This window comes from Fusarium graminearum, chromosome 2 (assembly GCF_000240135.3).
Source record: "Fusarium graminearum PH-1 chromosome 2, whole genome shotgun sequence".
Classification (NCBI taxonomy): Eukaryota; Fungi; Ascomycota; class Sordariomycetes; order Hypocreales; family Nectriaceae; genus Fusarium; species Fusarium graminearum.
The window spans coordinates 864989-884066 of record NC_026475.1 but is presented as its reverse complement, the minus strand read 5'-3'; the positions used below and the strand labels follow the sequence as shown (position 1 = coordinate 884066).

The window sequence follows — 19078 nt, the reverse complement described above, 5'->3', positions numbered from 1 at the left end:
CACCCTCTTCAGCAAACGTGCCGTCGATAGCAAAATATCATTATCAGCCCTAAGTAAAGTGAATATCCCATAACGCGCTGGCGAAAACATCCGTGATGCCATCCACCTTTATACCTATCATCCCATGCCTTGCAAACCATTACTGTGTCCATAACCGTGAACAATGCTTCAACGCTCCAACGCCTCATCAACATGCACTCCATCCAATGTATCCTAGTCCATAAAACTTCTCATACACGCCGCCTTACAGGAATCCCTTTGTAAAACTGGGAACCCTACTAAGGCTACTCTTCCTTCCAGGAACATCAATCATGGACGCATCATCACCCTCACTGACCCGCCAGGGGCCCATGCGACTGCGGACACTACCCATAACGCTGCCTGACCCCTTGTCGTTGCGGAGGCTCTTGAGGCCTGCCAGTTCACGCTCCATTCGGATAGCCCTCTCCTTCTCCTCCCTTAGCTCACGCTCAGCGCGTCGAGCTGATAACTGGTTGTTGGATTCGGATGACTGTAGCTCCTCGATTGTCTTCAGAAGCTTCTCGACCTTGTCGCGCATCCTTGAGACATCATCAGAGAGCTGCATATTTTGTTTGTCTTTGCGATCGATTTGACCTTGCATATCCTTCACGATTCGATCCACATTCCGAACGGAGCGCTGCGACTTACTACGCTCAGTCTCCTGGTCTTCGAGTTGGGATTCGAGCTGCCCAACGTTAGTATGATGCATGTGGTAATGGTTGTGAATTAGTGACTCACCTCTTGGATACGCTTGTGAAGGAACTTGACATCTTGGCTGGCGCTTGAGTATCCCTTCGTCTCAAGATCGACAAGTTTGAGCTGGGCTTCGTTGAGAACCTTCTCGAGTGATGCCTTTTGTTGCTGCAATTTGATGCTGTTCTCGCGCTCGACCATGACGTCTTTTTGAACCTCAGCTACAAGAGATTCTGCGCGGCGCATCTTCTCCACGGCCGCTGCCGCAATGTCTTCCTGCTGGGCGAGGTTTGATTTAAGATCCAGGATCTCCTTGTCCATGTTGGCAGCGTTGCGCAGAGATGGACTCTCTCCCTTGACAAGATCCTCCAGGCCAGATTTGGCCTCCTCCAGACGTGCCTCAACATTGCGCTTCTCTCGAATGAGATGGTCGCGCTCTGCGGCGATCTCATCCACCGAAGAGCGAAGACTGCGAACTTGCGACAACAGAGTCACAACCTTGCCTTGGGCTTCGTTGTGTGCGTTCACCGCTTCGTCTCGAGAAGAAGCGACATCAGCTAGAGTTGACTCTAATCGAGCCTTCTCCTTGCACCAAGTTGAGCTGTTGAGAACTTCATCATCCCACTTAGACCTCAGCTCATCGAGCTCCTCCCGGAGTCGGGCAATCTCGGCTTGTTTGAAGAGCTTCTCCTCACGAGCGAGATCCAGCTCGTTGGTTAAAGTGGCAAACTCAGCCTGATACTTCTTACGAGTCTGCTCCATGCTTGACTCCTTGTCCTCAATATCTATAGCCCGTTGGTTTCGGTAGTCCTCAAGCTCATGCTGAAGTCGCTTTTTAGCTTGAGTGGCAGCAGCCAAGTCAGTTGATATATCTTCCACCTTCTCTTCAAGGTGCTGGTTTTGACGCTGGAGATCCTCGATGGTGGCATCCATCTTCTCACGCTCGGCCATAATCTCCACGTATGTATCCTCGGCCTCCCTAGCTTGCGACCTGGCAAATTGCTCGGCGCGACTGGCCTTGAGGACGGCAATTTCTGCCTGCTCGAGTTTGCTGAAATATTCATCTGCTCGGCTCCTGTACATCTCCAAACTGGAAGCAACGTCAATAAACTTGGAAGTTTCTGCGTCGAGTCGAATCTGGAGGTCTGCGAATTCCTGGAGAAGCTGGTTTCGGCTTTGTGCCTCTTGTTCCCGTGCCAGGGTCATCTCTTCCAAGTCAGACTTAACATCACGGAGCTCAACCTCTGCTTTGGCGCGATCATGTCGCAGTCTTTCGAAATGGCCCTTAATATCTGTCAACTCCGCCACTGCATCCTTATGGCTATGAACCAAGGCGCGTCGAGAATCCTCTTGGCTGTTGAGCACTTCCAGAATTTCCTCATGGGTTCGAGTTTGGACATCCCGCAACGACAATTGACCGGATCGAATCGTGCGCTCCAGAGCAGACACCTTTTTGTTGGAGTCATCGAGCATTTCATGAAGACGGGTGTTGACCATCTCAAGCTTTTGAATGCGGCGCAAAGAGGGACTTTCATCGTGATTCTCTGGCACAGGTGTACCACGGTCAATTTGACTTTGGAGATGACGGTTTTGCATTTCCTTGAGTTGAAGTTGGTTCTGAAGTTCCTCAACCTCAGCCTTCAAATCCATGCGATTGTTGAAGTTGAGGGTGTCAATAGTCCGATCAGAACGTGTCGAGTCTTGAAGATGGTCGGGCTCTTGGAAGCGACGTGTGGGGGTCGAAGTGTTGGAATGATTAAGAGCGTGAAGCTTGGTTGTCCTTCTTTGGGTCGGTGATCCTTGGAAGGGCGCCTCATTGAGTTGAATCTCCTCGAGCTTAGGTCTGGTCGGGGATTCGTTGCGAGAAGCTCTCATTTCAGTAAGTTGGTTCTCGGCGTTTGTTCGAGCCGCTGTTTGCACACGAAGATTTTGCTGAAGTTCTTCGACCTTTCTAACGAGATCGAAGTTCTGAATAAGCACTTTCTCATCAGTTCCATCAGATTGGGGAGGGATGTGGACCTCTGGGTCAACCGTCCTGAGAACTTCAAGCATCTGAGCGCGCAGCTCGTTGATCTCCTTGTCCCTCGAATCAACGGACGACTGCAGGGTACGAACTGTAGTCTGAGCTTGAGTTCGAAGTTGTCGCTCCGACTCGATGGTTCGATTGGCTTCGGCCAGCTGTGCAGTGAAGGTGGACGTCGCCTTTTCGGCATTTCTGCTTGATTTGACTTCTCGAGCAACCTCATGGCTGAGATCTTCCAAGTTGAGCTGGAGTTTCTCGGCCCTTTTCTCCAGTGAAGCAATGGCGAGCTGGGAATCACCCAGCTGTTTGTTCAACTTTGTGTTTTGCTCTTCCAGTCGTGCTTTTTCGCGCTGCAGGGACTGAATCTGACCTCGAGAGGCCTCGCTTGCACGTGAACTAGAACGCGCTATCTCTAAGCCTTTCTGTTGCAACTTGTTCAGCAGAGCTCGGTTGTCGTTCTCCGATGCTGTTAGGCGGCTCTTGACAGTCGTCAATTCCCGCTCGAGTCTTTCTTTGGCCTGGTCGTTCTTCAAACCAAATTCGCCCGATTCGAGAATGAGTTTGTTGAGGTCCTCAATCTGGTGGTTGAGCTTAGCACACTCCCCGTCGAACCAATGAAGTCGTTCTTGGGCCGCATCGAGGTCCTTGCGAAGGCTATTCTCACGGTCTTGAGCTGCTTTGGAAGCCTGTCGTTCTCCAGCAACTTCGGCTTGCATTCTTGCTTCCTCAGCCTGGGTTTTGGCTACGCGAAGGCGCCGGATTTCTTGTCTTGCCTCATCCCGTTCCTTTTCGGCTGTCGTCCGAGCCTCCAATGTTCTTCGCAAGGTGTCTTGCTGAGCGTACATCTCTTTCTCTATGATAATTTTGGATTCGTTCACACGGTCAAACTCATCCTTCAACTCTTGATAGCGGTGCTCGCCAAGCAGTTGGACATCATCTCGGGACTGACGCTCACGACTCAATTCCATCTGCGTTTTATAAAGCTCATCTTTGAGATCTTTAGTTTGTGATTCAAGAACTTGACGGTTCTGGTCAGCTTGGGCATCCTCTGACAGACGTGCTTCCAGGAGGTTTTTGGCGTCCTCGGCCTCACGCTCGAGTTGAGCCTGTCGCGACTTCATTGCCACCAACTCAGCTTGCGCTTCATGGTACTTCTCGGCATTCTTCTCTTTCTCGGCGGTCAACGATTTCCTTTGATCCTCTAGAGATTGACGTTCGCTCTCGAAGTTTTTGTTATCGGTTCGTAGAAGAGAGAGCTCACTCTCTTTTTGACGTACAAGATCCTCGTATTCAGTAGCCGTCTTGGAGAGTTCGTTGAGCTGTTGTTGGATGTCATCATTCTCCTGAGACAGTTGAGTCTCACGAAGTTTCATTGCTTGGAGATCCCTCTGGGCGATGTGAAGCTTCAATTCCAGGTCCTGGTCAAGCTTGACGAGCTTGTTTTCCAAATCTTGAGCCTTTCTTTCCTTCACCGCTAACTGGCTCTGGAGCATCTTGATCTCGTCTTGGAGTAAGACTTCTTGCTCGCTGCGCTCCGCTTGCTTCTGTGTCATCTCGGTGATTGACTTCTCAAGTTCGATGATCTTGGTGCTTAATCCGTTCTTTTCCTCCTCAAGCTTGGCGATCAGGGTAGCAGCTTGTTCGAGTTGAGAACGGAAGGTTTCGACGTCCCGCTCGGCGCGGTTCTTGGCATTCAGGAGATCGTCCAACTCGTCTTCTAACCTCTCTTGGTCTTCAATTGCACCTGCAAGCTTCTCCTCTAGCTCTGCTTCTCGAAGTTGCAGCCGCTTAAATATTTCCTCCTTGTCCAAAGCGAGCGCGCGCTCGCTCTCCAAGGTCTGCTGGATTCGGACCATCTCCGCATGGCAGTTGCGTCGTTCTTCCTCCAACTTTAGACGGTTCTCGGATTCCACTTGCATCTTGTCGTTTAATTCCTTGATCATGGCGTCTCTTCGTTTGACTTCTGTGGCTGTACGAGTTGTGCCAAGGAGAGGCTTCATCTTGACAATCAGTTGCCACCAAGGGTTTTCTGCCAAGTCAAGATAAACATTAAAGTTCCTCTGAATGATTCGAGTGGCCTCTGTTCGGAATAGCCTCTTGTAGGCCGCTCGTCTTTGAACAAATCCTCGAGCCACTGACTGGAATCTGGACATGATCTGAGTAATGAGGGCATCGCGTTGCTCTTCGAGCTCGGCGAGAACACCAGCTCGGAAGAAGACCTTGGTCAAACCGACTCGGTACAAAGAACGATCAAGTCCAAGCTTTTCAAGCATGAGGCTTGCCGCCGCTTGCCCTTCGAGGTAACCCTTGGGCATATTCTGGCAAAGAACCTCATATCGTTGCCTAAACTCCGCAAAGGGAAGTCTATTAGGGAAGCCTGTTCGTGCGATTCTGATACCCTCCAAAACACCGTTACATCGCAACTGATCGAGAACAAGAAGGTTGTTGAATTCCTTAGGCTTCTTCTTGTGGTTGGGAAGTATACATCGAACAAAGTGAGGGTGTGTTAAGTGCAGTTGAGACATGAGACTGTGTAGATGCTCCTTGTGCTTTTGAGCGACTGTCCGGAATAGACCTCTCTTGACTCTGCTTCTTCCAGTGGCGCGGTCCTCCTCAGATTCGGCACAATCAGAGAAGAGGGAAGCAACGTGTTCGTTTGTAGAAGCGGCGAGAAGGCGTGTGATGTTATCGTTGAGGGGGTCCTTGTTCTTCTCTAGCCACCCTTCGGTAGAATACTCGACTTCGGCAGCGTAGTGGGTAAGAATGAAACCCTGTCCAAGGCGCGAGGGCCGGTATTTTGTTGACTTCTTGTCCCACAATGAGTTGAGCTTCTCAGTGAATGATTTATCTGTAGCCTTGGGCATAACACAGTCCTCGTCAAGACAGGAAAAAACACCGATAGGATTCGATAGCTCAATCAAGTCGATTGTGGGCTGGAGGTCGCGTCCAAAATCGATAAACTTCCATTCGATTTGCTCACGGGCATACTCTTCCTGTTCAAGAACAAACATGTGGTGGTTGAAAAACTGCTGTAGCTTTTCGTTGGTGTAGTTGATGCACAGCTGCTCGAAGCTGTTCTGTTCGAAAATCTCGAAACCAGCGATATCGAGTACTCCGATAAAGTGCGAATCGTCCAGACCCATGCCTGTGCGATCAAGTTGTCTGTTGATGCGGGTGACCAGATCGCCAAAACCACGTTCATATATACCCTTGGAGAGAGCATCCAAGCTAAGTCGAACCTGCTCGGGTGTTTGAACCTTTTCAACCCATTCGCGGCCTGCTTTAACCTTGGGATGAAGTAAACCTCTCATGAACGGCTCCAAAGGCACCCCAAGAAGTTTACATACTTTGGCAGCCTGTGCTTTTGCGTCTGGAGCCAACCGTGCCTGATCGGCAGTTCGACTCTCCTTAACGACATTAATGTTTCCCAGATGTAACACGGCAGCCACTGTTCGTAGAATGGATTTTTGTTCGTCATCAGAGAATCCCATCACATTGAATGCTTCCATCAGGGATGCCCATTCTCTGGGATCTGATACACCCACGATGCTGTCGTGTCCATCCCGGGTGTAGACGAAATCTTTGACAGTGAGATCATTGAGCAAAAACTCCCTCTTCAACGAAGAACTGGCTCCTGTTAAAAGCTGATAGAATATGTGGTAATTTCGTTCGTGTTGGTTGATGTGCACGACTCTGGACTTCTCGAGTAAGTACCAATCAATATAAGCACCGCAAATGGCTCCGTTTCGAGTGAATTCAATTCGGATAAATTTGCCAAATCGAGAAGAGTTGTTATTGCGGACAGTCTGAGCATTTCCGAAGGCTTCCAGAATAGGATTCGCTCGTAGAATTTGTTCAGAGAGACTAGAGTGCTGAGCCTTGTTTTTTATTGTCGAGTCTGCTTGAGCGACAGCTGCAAGGTATTGAATGACCTTTTTCGTATTTTCAGTCTTTCCTGCACCGGATTCTCCTGTAACCAAGATGCTCTGATTCTTTCCTTCCTCAACCAGATTCCGGAAAGCCTCGTCGGCCATGGCAAAGATATGAGGTTTCGTATCCTCCCGACTGCGTCCTCGGTACATGTTGATGTAGTCGTTGTTGTAAATGGGGATTGTCGCATACGGATTGACGGTGACAAGGAAAAGACCTGAGTATGTGTATATCAGGTCGGTTTGATATCGCATATGAAGGTTGTGGACGACAGACGCCTCGTTCAAGTGCGTCAACTCGGCCATATCGTTTGCCTTGTCAAATTTGGCGGGGTTCACTTTATCAACACTCTCAGCATCGACTTCCCTTTGCTAGACTATGGTTAGATTATCGCGAATGCCGACTACTGGGCCGTACTCACTGTGCCATCATCGCATTGGACAAGTAGCTGATTTCCATCCTTCTCTTCAACGATCCACCCACGGACGAAAGCGGTCTGGGGATCCTTAAGCCAGACATAACGCTTTCCAGAAAAGTCATTCTCGCCTTCGATGCCTTGAACTTCGTCCTGACTTCGTATCATCTCTTCTTCCTTGATGAAGGAGGGAGCGAATGTCGTCGATGTTGGCGTTCCACTCTTCGAATCGCTGCGGAGTCTCGTTTGTGCACTTGAAAACTCTCGGCTTATCGCCGAGACTGATCCATTTGATTGTGTTCGGTTGTGTCCAAATGATGAAACAATCCCTGGAGTTGATGATGGGGAGGTAAAAATGGCGGACTTGGGTCGGGGATTGGTGCTGGTAGCAGGAGAGGCGGAAGCGGTCCTGGCGAAAGGATTACTGCGCCGTTGCGCTGTGCCATTGGCGTTGAAAGACATCGCGAAGGGCCTGCATGAACGATTCGTAGTTTAAAACCTCGTAAGTGATTCACTCGACTCCACGTCGTGCGCTTGCGTACGTAAACAAATTAGGACAATACAAAAGAATATCGAAGAAGGACCTTTAATCTTCCACTAGGTATAAGCTGCAACTGCAACGGGAAAATGCGATATATCGGGATTCACCCTTTTACGAACAATGTCATGGAGCAATGTAATGCAAATGCAAGTCTTGGGATATAGTGCCGGTTCCGGACTGACATCAACATCAGGGATCAGGCCGGGTTGTTGCTGGGGAACAGCGGTAAGAGTAAACAAAGCTCGTGCACGTGATATCTCCGTCATTTCGACGCTAAGCCTTATACGATTAGACGCGATTTCCTTTCAAGAAAGATTGAATTTATCTTTGATCCTTCAAAATACCTAGTGTCAGTCGCGTTTCGAGCGCCAGATTGGGTTTCTTCGACACCGGCATCAACCAACACGTAAAAAAATAGATTTTGCAGTCTCTCTAGAATTTTCGCAGCCTTTTTACTCTTCGAGCGACTTTCAGGTTCAGGTTTTACACTTTGCGACAGAACAAGCAAGCACTTGCTTTCCCTCTCGCATCGCCAGATAACCACGTGCCCTAATAATCAAACGCCACGCCCAGAGCCTTTGTTGCTTCTTGCCGAATACGCAACACAGGCTGTGAAGCAGCTACGACCTTGCAAGGCCAATCTGTCTGGTTTTACAGAACGATACAAGATGAGCCAATATGTTTATGGCCATGGGGCACCCCATACTGGATATCAAACCTCGCAGCCACACCTCTACTCCTCACATCAGCCATATAGCCAACCGAACGGGGTCGCAGAAAGCCAGCCTTCCTACGGACAAGGAGCTGCTGAAGCATATGAATACAACCAGACAACTATACCTGGCTTAGGCATGGGCTTCACTCATAGCGCCGCAACTTGGCAACATCCAACCCCCCAGAGCTTTCCTGAAACCCACGCCGATCCCAGTGCTTCTGTTGCGCATTGGCAGACTAGTCGAGCTAGTGAAAATACTGGACCGGAGTGTTCGACATCGCCCAATCGACAACCCAACTTGGAAGTGAACAAGACAATGGAAGAAGGTGAGCTGAGCGAAGGCGAACTCGAGGACATTTACGAGCCCGCCGAAATGGAGACCAACACGTTTTATCGGCGCGGCGTCCAACAGCCGGGGTCAATTGACCAAAACAACAGGCCACAGTTGCCTATGGGGAATTTGGGAATCAACCATGAACGAACATGGAACTCGAAACAATCCGGACGAGAGCGTTCTGGCTCTTACTCACCTTACCTCTCGCCTCGTGAGATACAGTCGAGTGGCCTTGACAACGATGCATCAAATGCCCGTATGTGATGCTTTTCTTCCTGACTCAGGCACAGCTACTAACTATCACTAGAAACCCCACAAACTAGCTTTTATGATCACAACAAGAGTATACTCATGAATAACGATGACAACAGTGATATGCCCTGCCGGAGCAGAACCAAAGATGGAGTCGCAATCATTTCTGAATCGAAGAAGCATGCGCAAGATGCGATCCTTCGTCTCTGGCCACTCAACGTTCGTTATCAAAATTATATCGAAGAAGGGGTCGACCGGGCCATCCTTGATCAGCTCTTTACAGAATTGGGCCTTGAACTAGGCTCTACCATTCCACGCGCGGAACAACCGAGATTGCCGACGTTGTCACAAGTAAATACGCCCCAAAGTGATGCACTCAGCACAGTTACTTCTCCAGAACAAGCAACTCCCCTTGTTGTTGCCCCAGAGCCGAAGGCCGCCGATTCAGCGAAAGACAAATCAGAAGAACGGAAAGATCGAATTGCACGCTTATTAGCTGCGAAAGGTTCCAAACCAATAGTGGCGGATACAGACTCGAACAAGATTGGCGCATCGGCGTCAACTTCAAAGAATGTCCCAACTACCACGAAACATGACAAGACAAAGACCCCATCAGAGAAGTCAAAATTGATACAACAAAGGATGGAAGCATTGATGAAAGCACGAGAAGCAAATGCAAAGACTCCTCAGGCTTCTACGCCCCCAGTATCTTCAGTATTCCAACCTGTGCCTGACACGAGTAGGTCAAATAGTCAGGCCCTGGTTGATCAGATGAACCTCGACGAACACATCGACGCTGCTGCAGAGACAACAGACCCATCTGCAAGACCCCCAATTCCTGGTCTGTTTTTGTCTTCCAACGCATCTTCTCCCGTCCCTAATCAGCGCAAACGACCTGTTGCAGCTGATTTAAACGAAAACTCCGCCCCCGCTATCCAAAAACGTCCCTTCGGCCAGACTCGAGAATCTCGTCCATTCTTGATTGATGTTAGTGACGATGAAGATGACGCCGAGATGGAGATAGACTCTCCTGAACTGCGCCCGTCAGCAGTGCAGCGGCCAGTAACGCCTGGCTCAAGAGCAGTGTCCTTTCGCGACACCACGTCCTTACCTGATAGTACATCTCGCAGTGCTGGTGGCATGATCGACTTGGCAAGTATGAACAAGAAGATTGAGGACATGAAGAGAAAAATTGCTGAGGCCGAGGCTCGTAAGAAGAAGTCAAAGCAATTAGGCAGCGGCTCGCCTTTGCCCCAGTCTGAAACGCAATCAAAAGAAGGCAGTGTGGATGTTGCTATCCCCCTTACCCCTCCAGTGCGGGGTGTGTCACCTGCAGCTGAAATGATACGGAATAGTCCAGTATGTAACGCACAACAACCTAGCATCTTATCTGATGCCGTTACCCAACCCCCTAAAGTTAGGGGGCAACGTCTGCAGGCCAGGCCTTCGTTGCGTGCGCGTGTTGCTAGCGAACGCCTGCCTATCATAGCAGCACAAAGAAAGGAGTTCCAGGAACAACTTGAATATTTTCAATCCGAAGTTGCTAGAATCGAAAAGGAAATTGAAAACAAACGGGTTGAGGAGGAGCGACTTCAGAGAGATGCTATACAGACCGAGTCAGCACTGTCCCCAATTTCAACAAGTCAGGATGAGCCTGAATCGGGGCTTCGTCTGGAAAACCCACCAGGTATGGAAACGCCATGTATGAGAGACGCCGTCTTTCGCGCGCAAGTTCAAGCTAACCCCCTATTCAGTTGATCAGTCATCGCAAGTATCAGTCTCGCATGATGTCCCGCTCCCTGCAGAAACCGACGAAATGAACGATTACGATGACGAGGTTGGACAAGATGCGCCGATGGATGGATCTGCATACATTGCATCAGCTGGCAGTCGTAGATCGAGTTCGCCTGAACAAGGCGAATCGCAAACACACCAAGAACCCCTTGTCGAGTATGAAACAGCCGGTGCACGCTCGCCGCTGCCAACACATCCACCAGTGGTACATGATATCGATGCATGTGTTGAACCTACGACTGATACTGACGAGCCCGAAGAAGATGTGGCCATGGATGAGGCTGACACTTCTAGTGAAGAAGAGAGTTCTGATGAAGATGAGTCAGATGGATATGAGCCGACTGATGCCGGCGTCAGTCTGCCAGACTCTCACTCACCTCTCCAACGCCAACTATCACCTCAGCAAGTCTCGGATGACAGTACAGTATTGGAGACAAGTGATACTGATTTACAAGGCTTGGTGACAGCCACACCAGTTACTAAGCCCATATCAACAGGTTCTGGTGACACAGAATCTGAATCTAACCGAGAAGTAGACACACTGTACCTTCCACGTGGGCTGCGGAGCTGATTGCTATACAGACGGAAACCCAAAAGACTTCAGAAGCCATTAATAGTCCTGGAACAACATTCGTCCCATACGAAACGCCTCTTCGGCACTTCAAAGCATATCGCTTTCATCCTCAGTATAGCGATTCTGTTGCCGGGGGTCTCCGCTCCCTCACCTACAGCAACAGTATTGACGTAACACGGGAAGTATGCCCTGACCAGCTTACCCACGGAGTTTGTCCTAGGGGCAGCGAGTGCCAATTCCAGCATTTCGAGGACATGCAACTTCCGGGTACGTGCTATCAAGATCTTTGATCCACACATCAGACAAATACGAGCCGAGGCACACGCCAATGGAGGGGATGCTAACATGCCAACTGGCAATAGATGACCAAATTATTGTTCAACTTGGGGCCTCCGGCAATCCAGAGGTGGAGCATCAGGACCAGTATGTTGCTGGACTTCGCGAATTACTCAGAGATTTTCGCAACCGCAAGGTGAAAGACTTCGAGGCCATCAGCCAGGGCCTCATCGAGTATCGCGCCAAATTTCTCCACGATAAGACGAAGATACTCCCCCTGAGTGGCGTCACCCTATGAAAACGTTACTCTTAGAAAGTCTCTACTCTACCACGTAACATCGGCAATGCCCAATACGTAAACTTCGCGTTGATCTGCATTGCACCTTTGGTGGATCAGCACTGGTTAAGACACAAATTCACAGTGCAGCCGGCATATTTATGACTATCATATATGATTTGATCTCGATCGCCGAGGCTAACATCTGTATCTGAAATGCGAGTTTACAGAAGGCCGCAACAGTATCTCATTGCAGTACCTTAGTACTAGTGCTTGCAGTTTCTCGAGGAAAAGCCAGCAAGGGGCAAAACAAAGAAAGAGGCATATCAAACGAAAAAAAAAACTTCAACGAGTTTGAATCAAGAGGAGGCACCTGGATTGAACAGAAAAATGAAAGGGCCAGCCAGCCGTTGGCTCGCCTACGGGGCGACGAGATAGGCCATGCGTAATATAGCGAAAGGGGTAGTAGAGTATTTGATTCGAACAAAGTATTTCTTAATACCATTTATACACAACATCAGTGTTCACTTGCAAGGACTTTCCACCATATGCCGATGTCCTGGTTAACCCAACTTCATTATCGTTGTGCTATGGACATGCGACTTGGTGCTTTTGGGGTCTTAATTAACAGGATCTCAGAACGCCCTATGGCTTTGTTTGGGACTGTTCAGAGTGCCTAGGTTAATAGCTATAGATTTTGCAATAAATGCCAATGAAAATAATTCCAACGCCGACCGTTTCCGCAAAGGGGAGTTGCAATGATGTAATATCATTCGTCAACACTTTGAACTAACTGTCTTAAGAATGACGACGTTCTGACGGAGCGGGGCACTGGGAACTACCCCACCTCAGGATGGCAAAGCTCCATGAGACACTGCAGTGTCCAACAGCTTGTGAAAGCTCAGTAGGATTGGCTGGAAGCCTGGAAACTGTGGAAAGCTTGTGGGCGCACCGCTAGGCAATTGACGTCCATTGAGGGCCGAAGGGTCCGCTGACAACGAGGGAGTGCAATCGAGGAGCTGGTGGAAAGCTCCTTGCCTTGTCCCGTCAGAAGCTCGGGTATCGCGCTGTTTCGGACCCCGATTTCTATTCAAAACTCCTCTCTCCTCCCCTCTCCACTTGCATCATTCAATCCTCAACTGCTTCATTCCTCTGCCTAAATTCCCCCGAAATAAAAACAAAAAAACCGTCAAAATGGTCAAGGCTGGTAAGATTCCATGTCCCATGTGTGTTTCTGGTTCTACAGAGGGCGGCTCTCTTTATAGATGCCATACCCACGCCTACGGCGTATTGAGAGGGGGTTAGAGCTGGTTTGAGCGAGTTTCTGAGCTCTCGTCCAACGAGACAGCGTCTGTCATCCGCAAGTACCCTGATGGGCGTCGAAAGATAGCTCCGAGTCCCTTGATGGGCTTGCACATCCATAGCTACCTATCGTCACGCCCATCAGCATCGAGCTTCCCGCCTATCTTCTGAGATACCTGCGCCCTGGGAGTGTCATCAAGTGACAAGCAGTATTGTGCTTTGAACATCAAGCTAACGCATTCCCTTGCAGTGAGCGTTCTTCGCGGTGACTCCAAGGTCTCCGGTACCGTCGTCTTCGAGCAGGAGTCTGAGTCTGCTCCCACTACCATCACCTGGGACATCACCGGTAACGACCCCAACGCCAAGCGAGGATTCCACATCCACACCTTCGGTGACAACACCAACGGCTGCACTTCTGCTGGCCCTCACTGTGAGTCTGTTCCTGCATAATTCTCCGGCCTCTGCATTAGATTATCAAGATCAGATAATCGCAAGACCCTTGTGCCAGATCTCTGAACCAGCTCGATGATCATGTACGCTAACAAGCTCGACCATAGTCAACCCTCATAACAAGACCCACGGTGCTCCTTCTGACGAGACCCGTCACGTTGGTGATCTCGGAAACGTTGAGACTGACGGCCAGGGCAATGCCAAGGGTTCCGTCACTGATTCTCTTATCAAGCTGATTGGCCCTCACAGCGTCATTGGCGTGAGTACATTCTGTATATCCTAGCTGATGGAGCTCAGACTGACAAGAGCATAGCGAACCGTTGTCATCCACGCTGGTACCGACGATCTTGGCAAGGGTGACGGCGAGGAGTCTCTCAAGACTGGTAACGCTGGTCCCCGACCTGCTTGTGGTATGTGCATATTACTATATTTTCCGATGGTTTGTCACTAACAATTTTAGGTGTTATTGGTATCTCCAACTAAGCAATTCTGAACTGAATTGAACAAAGGAAAAATGCTATTGCTTACTTAGTGGCTTTTGTTTAGCAAATCCCAGCCACGAGTAATGATGTGTCTCATGATATTCGATAGCAACAATCAATCCAATTTAAGTGATTACAGAATCTAGATCCTGTTTCTTTTTTGTTTTTTAATTGAGTGTGTAGCATCTATTTCATCAGATACTAGTCTACTATAATGTAAAGCAGCACGCCATTATCAGTGTTGATGTGGACATACTCATGCCATGTTGCCACGCGAAGAGTGAGGGGTTCCTAACCATCAGTCTATCTTACCAAAAGTTTCAAGCCCCAAGGTTAACTACTCATCCACCTCATGGACAAAGTGAACGTATTCTTTGTAACAGCTCAACTTAAAGAAAGCTTGCTAATTGGCCACCTGCTACCATTGACTACCTAAGTTTCAAAAGTACGCCTGGAGCCCGACTAAAAATAGTTCGAACTTGAAAGAAGCTCTCAGAGCTCCAAAGTAGCTGAAGTTAAGCTGCTGTAGGGTGTCTGATACCCCGCGGTCAACCTCAACAACCCCTGAGCTTCGTCTCCACACTTGACACTCTAGCGGCGAAACTTGCCATTGGGGCCACCTTTCCATAAGAATGGCACCTCACACGATCTCGACTACACCTCCACCTGCTTGGATGAAGCTCTCCCTTTCTTCCTTTGTTTTCTCCTATCTTGCTGTCCTTGTTTGGGTTCAATCCTAATTCCTCAACAAGGCTCGAATTAAAAAATACAACTTTCTTCTCCTATTTCAGGTACGAAAGATCGAAATCCAAAGATTTCTATTCCGTGATTTTTCTCCATGCAGCGGAGGCATGTGCAAAAGGGAGCTTGGAGCTTAGCATCTGTTTCTGTTCAAGCACTCAGGAAGCCATGCCTGCTCTCAAAACGGCGGCGTTACATTAAAACATTGGACTAACAATACGTTTATACAAGCAGGTCTTCGTCTCGTCTCACTGTCTTCGCCACAATGTCCAAATCCTTTATCGGAAATGTCAAGAGTGTGCTTAGTGGTGACACTCTGATATTGACCAGCCCCAACAACCCGAATGCCGAGCGAACCCTGTCCCTAGCCTATGTCACAGCTCCCCATTTGAAGCGCGAGGGCGACGAGCCTTTTGCCTTCCAGTCCCGCGAATACCTCCGAAACCTTGTTGTTGGAAAGCCCGTCCAAGCTACTGTTCTCTATACGATTCCTACATCTGGCCGTGAATTTGGAACTGCTCAGCTCAAGGATGGCACGAACCTTCCCGATGAACTTGTCAAGGCTGGCTGGTTGAAGGTCCGCGAGGACGCTGGCCGCAAAGAAGAGTCCGATGAGGTCCTCGATCGCCTCGAGACTCTCCGCCAGCTCGAGAACAAGGCAAAGGCTGAGGACAAGGGTCTCCATGTTGGGGTTGGTGGTATCATCGAGGTTCAGAATGACCTTGGCGGCCCCGAATTCATGAAAGAGTGGAAGGGTAAGACTGTCGACGGTGTGGTAGAGCGAGTTCTTAGTGGTGATCGTCTCCTGGTGCGACTTTTGCTCTCGGAGAAGAAGCACGTTCAGCCCATGACCTTGATTGCTGGCATCCGAACACCTTCCACCGAACGAACACTTCCCTCAACTGGTGCTACCCAGCCCGCTGAGGAGTATGGAAACGAAGCCAAAGCTTTCGTTGAATCAAGATTGCTCCAGCGTCAAGTCAAGGTCGAGATCGTTGGTGCTAGTCCACAGGGCCAACTCGTCGCCACCATTATCCACCCCCGCGGAAACATCGCCGAGTTCCTGTTACAGGACGGTCTCGCACGATGTAACGACTTCCACTCTACCCTCTTGGGTGAGAAGATGGCTGCTCTCCGTGCCGCTGAAAAGCAGGCTCAATCCAAGAAGCTCCGAATCCACAAGCATCACGTTGCCAAGACTGAAGGTGGAAACCAGGATGCGATCGTTTCCAAGATCATCGGAGCCGACACTATTCTCATCAGAAATAAGGCTGGAACGACGGAAAAGCGCATCAACCTCAGCAGTGTGCGAGGACCCCGCACTACGGAGCCTTCCGAGAGCCCATTCCGTGAAGAGGCCAAGGAGTTTCTTCGCCAGAAGCTCATCGGAAAGCAAGTACGCATCAGCATCGATGGTAACAAGCCCGCAACCGAAGGCTTTGAGGCCCGAGAAGTTGCTACCGTCACCGAGAAGAACACCAACATCAACCTCCTCCTAGTCGAAAATGGATGGGCTTCAGTTATTCGACATCGCAAAGATGACACCGACCGAGCCCCCAACTACGACGACCTCCTTGCTGCCCAAGAAAAAGCGAAGGATGAGAAGAAGGGTATGTGGTCTGGCAAGCCTCAGAAGGCTAAGCAGTATACAGACCTTTCGGAGAACACACAGAAGGCCAAGATCATGTTGGCTACGCTACAACGGCAAAAGAAGGTCCCCGCCATTGTTGACTTCTGCAAGGCCGGTTCAAGATTCACAATCTTGATTCCCCGCGAGAATGTGAAGCTGACTATGGTTTTGGGCGGCATCCGAGCTCCCAGAGCTCCCCGAGCCGACGGTGAGGGCGGTGAGCCTTTCGGAAAGGAAGCTCTTGATCTTGCCAACCGTCGTTGCAACCAGCGCGATTGCGAGGTCAACATCCATGATATGGATAAGGTCGGTGGCTTCATTGGTGAACTTTTCATCAACCGTGAGAACTTCACCAAGGTCCTAGTCGAAGAGGGACTGGCCTCCGTTCACGCCTACTCTGCGGAAAAGTCTGGCAACGCTACCGAGCTCTTTGCTGCTGAGAAGAAGGCCAAGGAGGCCCGAAAGAACATGTGGCAAGACTGGGACCCATCCCAAGACGAGGAGTATGAGGAAGAAGATGCTGCCGAGGCTGCACCCGAGGCCGACGTGTCTCTTGATAAGAAGCCCACCGATTATCGTGATGTTATCATCACCAATGTTGATGCCAATGGAAAGATCAAGGTCCAGGAGATTGGTAAGGGAACGGCCGCTCTCGAGAGCTTGATGACCGAATTCCGAAAGTTCCACCTGGATTCCAAGAACAACAACCCTCTTAAAGATGCACCCAAGACAGGAGAGTACGTGTCAGCCAAGTTCTCTGCTGATGGTCAGTGGTACCGAGCCCGAGTGAGGGCCAACGACCGTACTGCCAAGAAGTCAGAGGTTGTCTACATTGACTATGGCAACAGCGAAAAGGTTTCCTGGTCCAGCCTTCGAGCTCTGGATCAGCCCAAGTTTGGTTCACAGAAGCTGAAGGCCCAAGCCATTGACGCATCGCTGTCGTTTGTCCAGCTCCCCACTGGTGCTGATTATTTCGAGGATGCCATCGGTTACATCTATGACATTACAGAGAACAAGCGACTCGTTGCCAGCTTTGACTTTGTCGACAACAAGGAGAACGTGAGCTACGTCACGCTATATGATACTGGAGCTTCGGGTGAACTGCCTGGCCCCAATGACTCGGTCAACAAGGAAGTTGTTGCCGGCGGGTACGGCATGGTGCCCAAGAAACTCAAGGCCTGGGAGCGCAGCAAGGTTTTTGAGCCTACTCTGAAACATCTCAAGGAGGTCGAGGCCCAGGCCAAGCAAGATCGCCGAGGCATGTGGGAGTATGGAGATATTACTGAGGACTAGATCACCTCTGATTTGAAGTTGATTACGTAGCAACGGCCTTGGTTACGAAGATGTTGTAAACATATACCATACAGATGAGGTTTCAAACAGGGAAAAATCCCAAGGCATAATGGTGTCCAGGCGCAGTCTTGTGCTGGCAGTTACTATGCTACTATGTATAACAAAAGAAGAGAAAAGCGTTAATAGGAGACAAATCCTTAGTAAAACACCAAGCGTCTTCCATGCATCTGACTAACATCAGAATAAGCAGCTACTCATATTATGCATTTTAAACGCCATGGACGAAGTAGTCTAGTTCGAAATTGAGTAAGCATGTTGGGAAATACTGGTCAATGTCGTTTCTCAAGGTGTCGTTGGTTAATTTTGTTGAAAGTATAAACACCTCATTCGCGCGGGATTAATCATAGCATGTGGTCAGATTTATGGGCCTTAGAAAAGAGAAAACACCCATCCTGAACGCGATGCTTTCACGAGGCGCCAAACAAGTGTCCTTTCGGTATGTCGACCTTCGGGAGCTCAAGCGGGAGTTCCGGTAGTATCGGAATTCTCCCCGCCGAGGGTGTTGATGATATTTCGCTCAGTGGACAAGCACTTGCACTAAATGCCACGTGCAGTACGGAGTGGAATACCGCTGCTGTCTTATAATTCAGCAGGATGATATAGAGTCAATTGTAGCCACTGTGAGTGAATCCGAAGGCGCAATATCGGCGAGATACGATATAGCATGAGCAGATATCCCTGCGGATAATTACAATATGTCCGTTACTGCCACAATATGTGTACTCAAGCCAGCAGGCAAAAAGAAGCGGCTAAATATAAACCACCTAATCACCCCCAAACTATCGATCTTGCTATGTATGCTACTGGATGCGCTGCACTGTCTGTACCTTGCTCTAGTTATCCACGGCATTCTATGTCCAGGTGCTAACGACATCATTGAGGGTCTCGGTGGACACAGCGAGGTCTGGCCGGACCATTGAAGCGACTTAGCTACTGTGAGGTGGGGGTTGATTGTCCGCCTCGTCCGACTTGGACTGAGGTGAGGGTAAAGTAAAGTGGTGGGGACAATAAAGATTACCAAGACAATAATGGATATGTAAATTTACCGATGTCGTCGAGGTTGGATGTTGAAGAGATGAGTGAGAGGTTAGGAGAGAATGACTGATGGTGAAAAAAGCTTAGGTCATGTCATGACAGTTGACTGAAACATAACAACACGCAATACGATTGGGTAATGTGGAAGATATAAAACTCAGGTATCGAGTACCTACCAATTGCATAAATTCCTAGAGGTACAGGCACCTCATCCCAGCGTTGCTGGCTGGCGCGGCTGTA

The 19078-nt window shown here is 49.4% G+C and overlaps 4 protein-coding genes across 4 annotated transcripts; 3 read left to right on the top strand and 1 right to left on the bottom strand.

Moving 5' to 3' along the window:
• Positions 1-244: 244 nt before the first annotated feature.
• On the bottom strand, positions 245-7544 carry FGSG_08719 (uncharacterized protein; the record flags this gene model as incomplete). The annotated part of the gene is made up of 5 exons (XM_011321711.1): positions 245-580; positions 670-687; positions 760-6024; positions 6085-7038; positions 7089-7544. 5 exons carry the CDS (start codon positions 7542-7544, stop codon positions 245-247), a joined length of 7029 nt encoding a protein of 2342 aa, XP_011320013.1.
• A 747-nt stretch (positions 7545-8291) lies between these two features.
• On the top strand, positions 8292-11866 carry FGSG_08720 (uncharacterized protein; the record flags this gene model as incomplete). The annotated part of the gene is made up of 6 exons (XM_011321710.1): positions 8292-8928; positions 8980-10245; positions 10285-10611; positions 10679-11250; positions 11301-11559; positions 11655-11866. 6 exons carry the CDS (start codon positions 8292-8294, stop codon positions 11864-11866), a joined length of 3273 nt encoding a protein of 1090 aa, XP_011320012.1.
• A 1108-nt stretch (positions 11867-12974) lies between these two features.
• On the top strand, positions 12975-14337 carry FGSG_08721 (superoxide dismutase). The gene is made up of 5 exons (XM_011321709.1): positions 12975-13052; positions 13398-13577; positions 13705-13856; positions 13911-14007; positions 14058-14337. The coding sequence occupies exons 1-5, from the start codon at positions 13040-13042 to the stop codon at positions 14078-14080; spliced, it is 465 nt and encodes a 154-aa protein (XP_011320011.1). The 5' UTR covers positions 12975-13039; the 3' UTR covers positions 14081-14337.
• Positions 14338-15085: 748 nt separating this feature from the next.
• FGSG_08722 (uncharacterized protein) lies at positions 15086-17743 on the top strand (the record flags this gene model as incomplete). The annotated part of the gene is made up of 1 exon (XM_011321708.1): positions 15086-17743. One exon carries the CDS (start codon positions 15086-15088, stop codon positions 17741-17743), a length of 2658 nt encoding a protein of 885 aa, XP_011320010.1.
• Positions 17744-19078: the final 1335 nt, after the last annotated feature.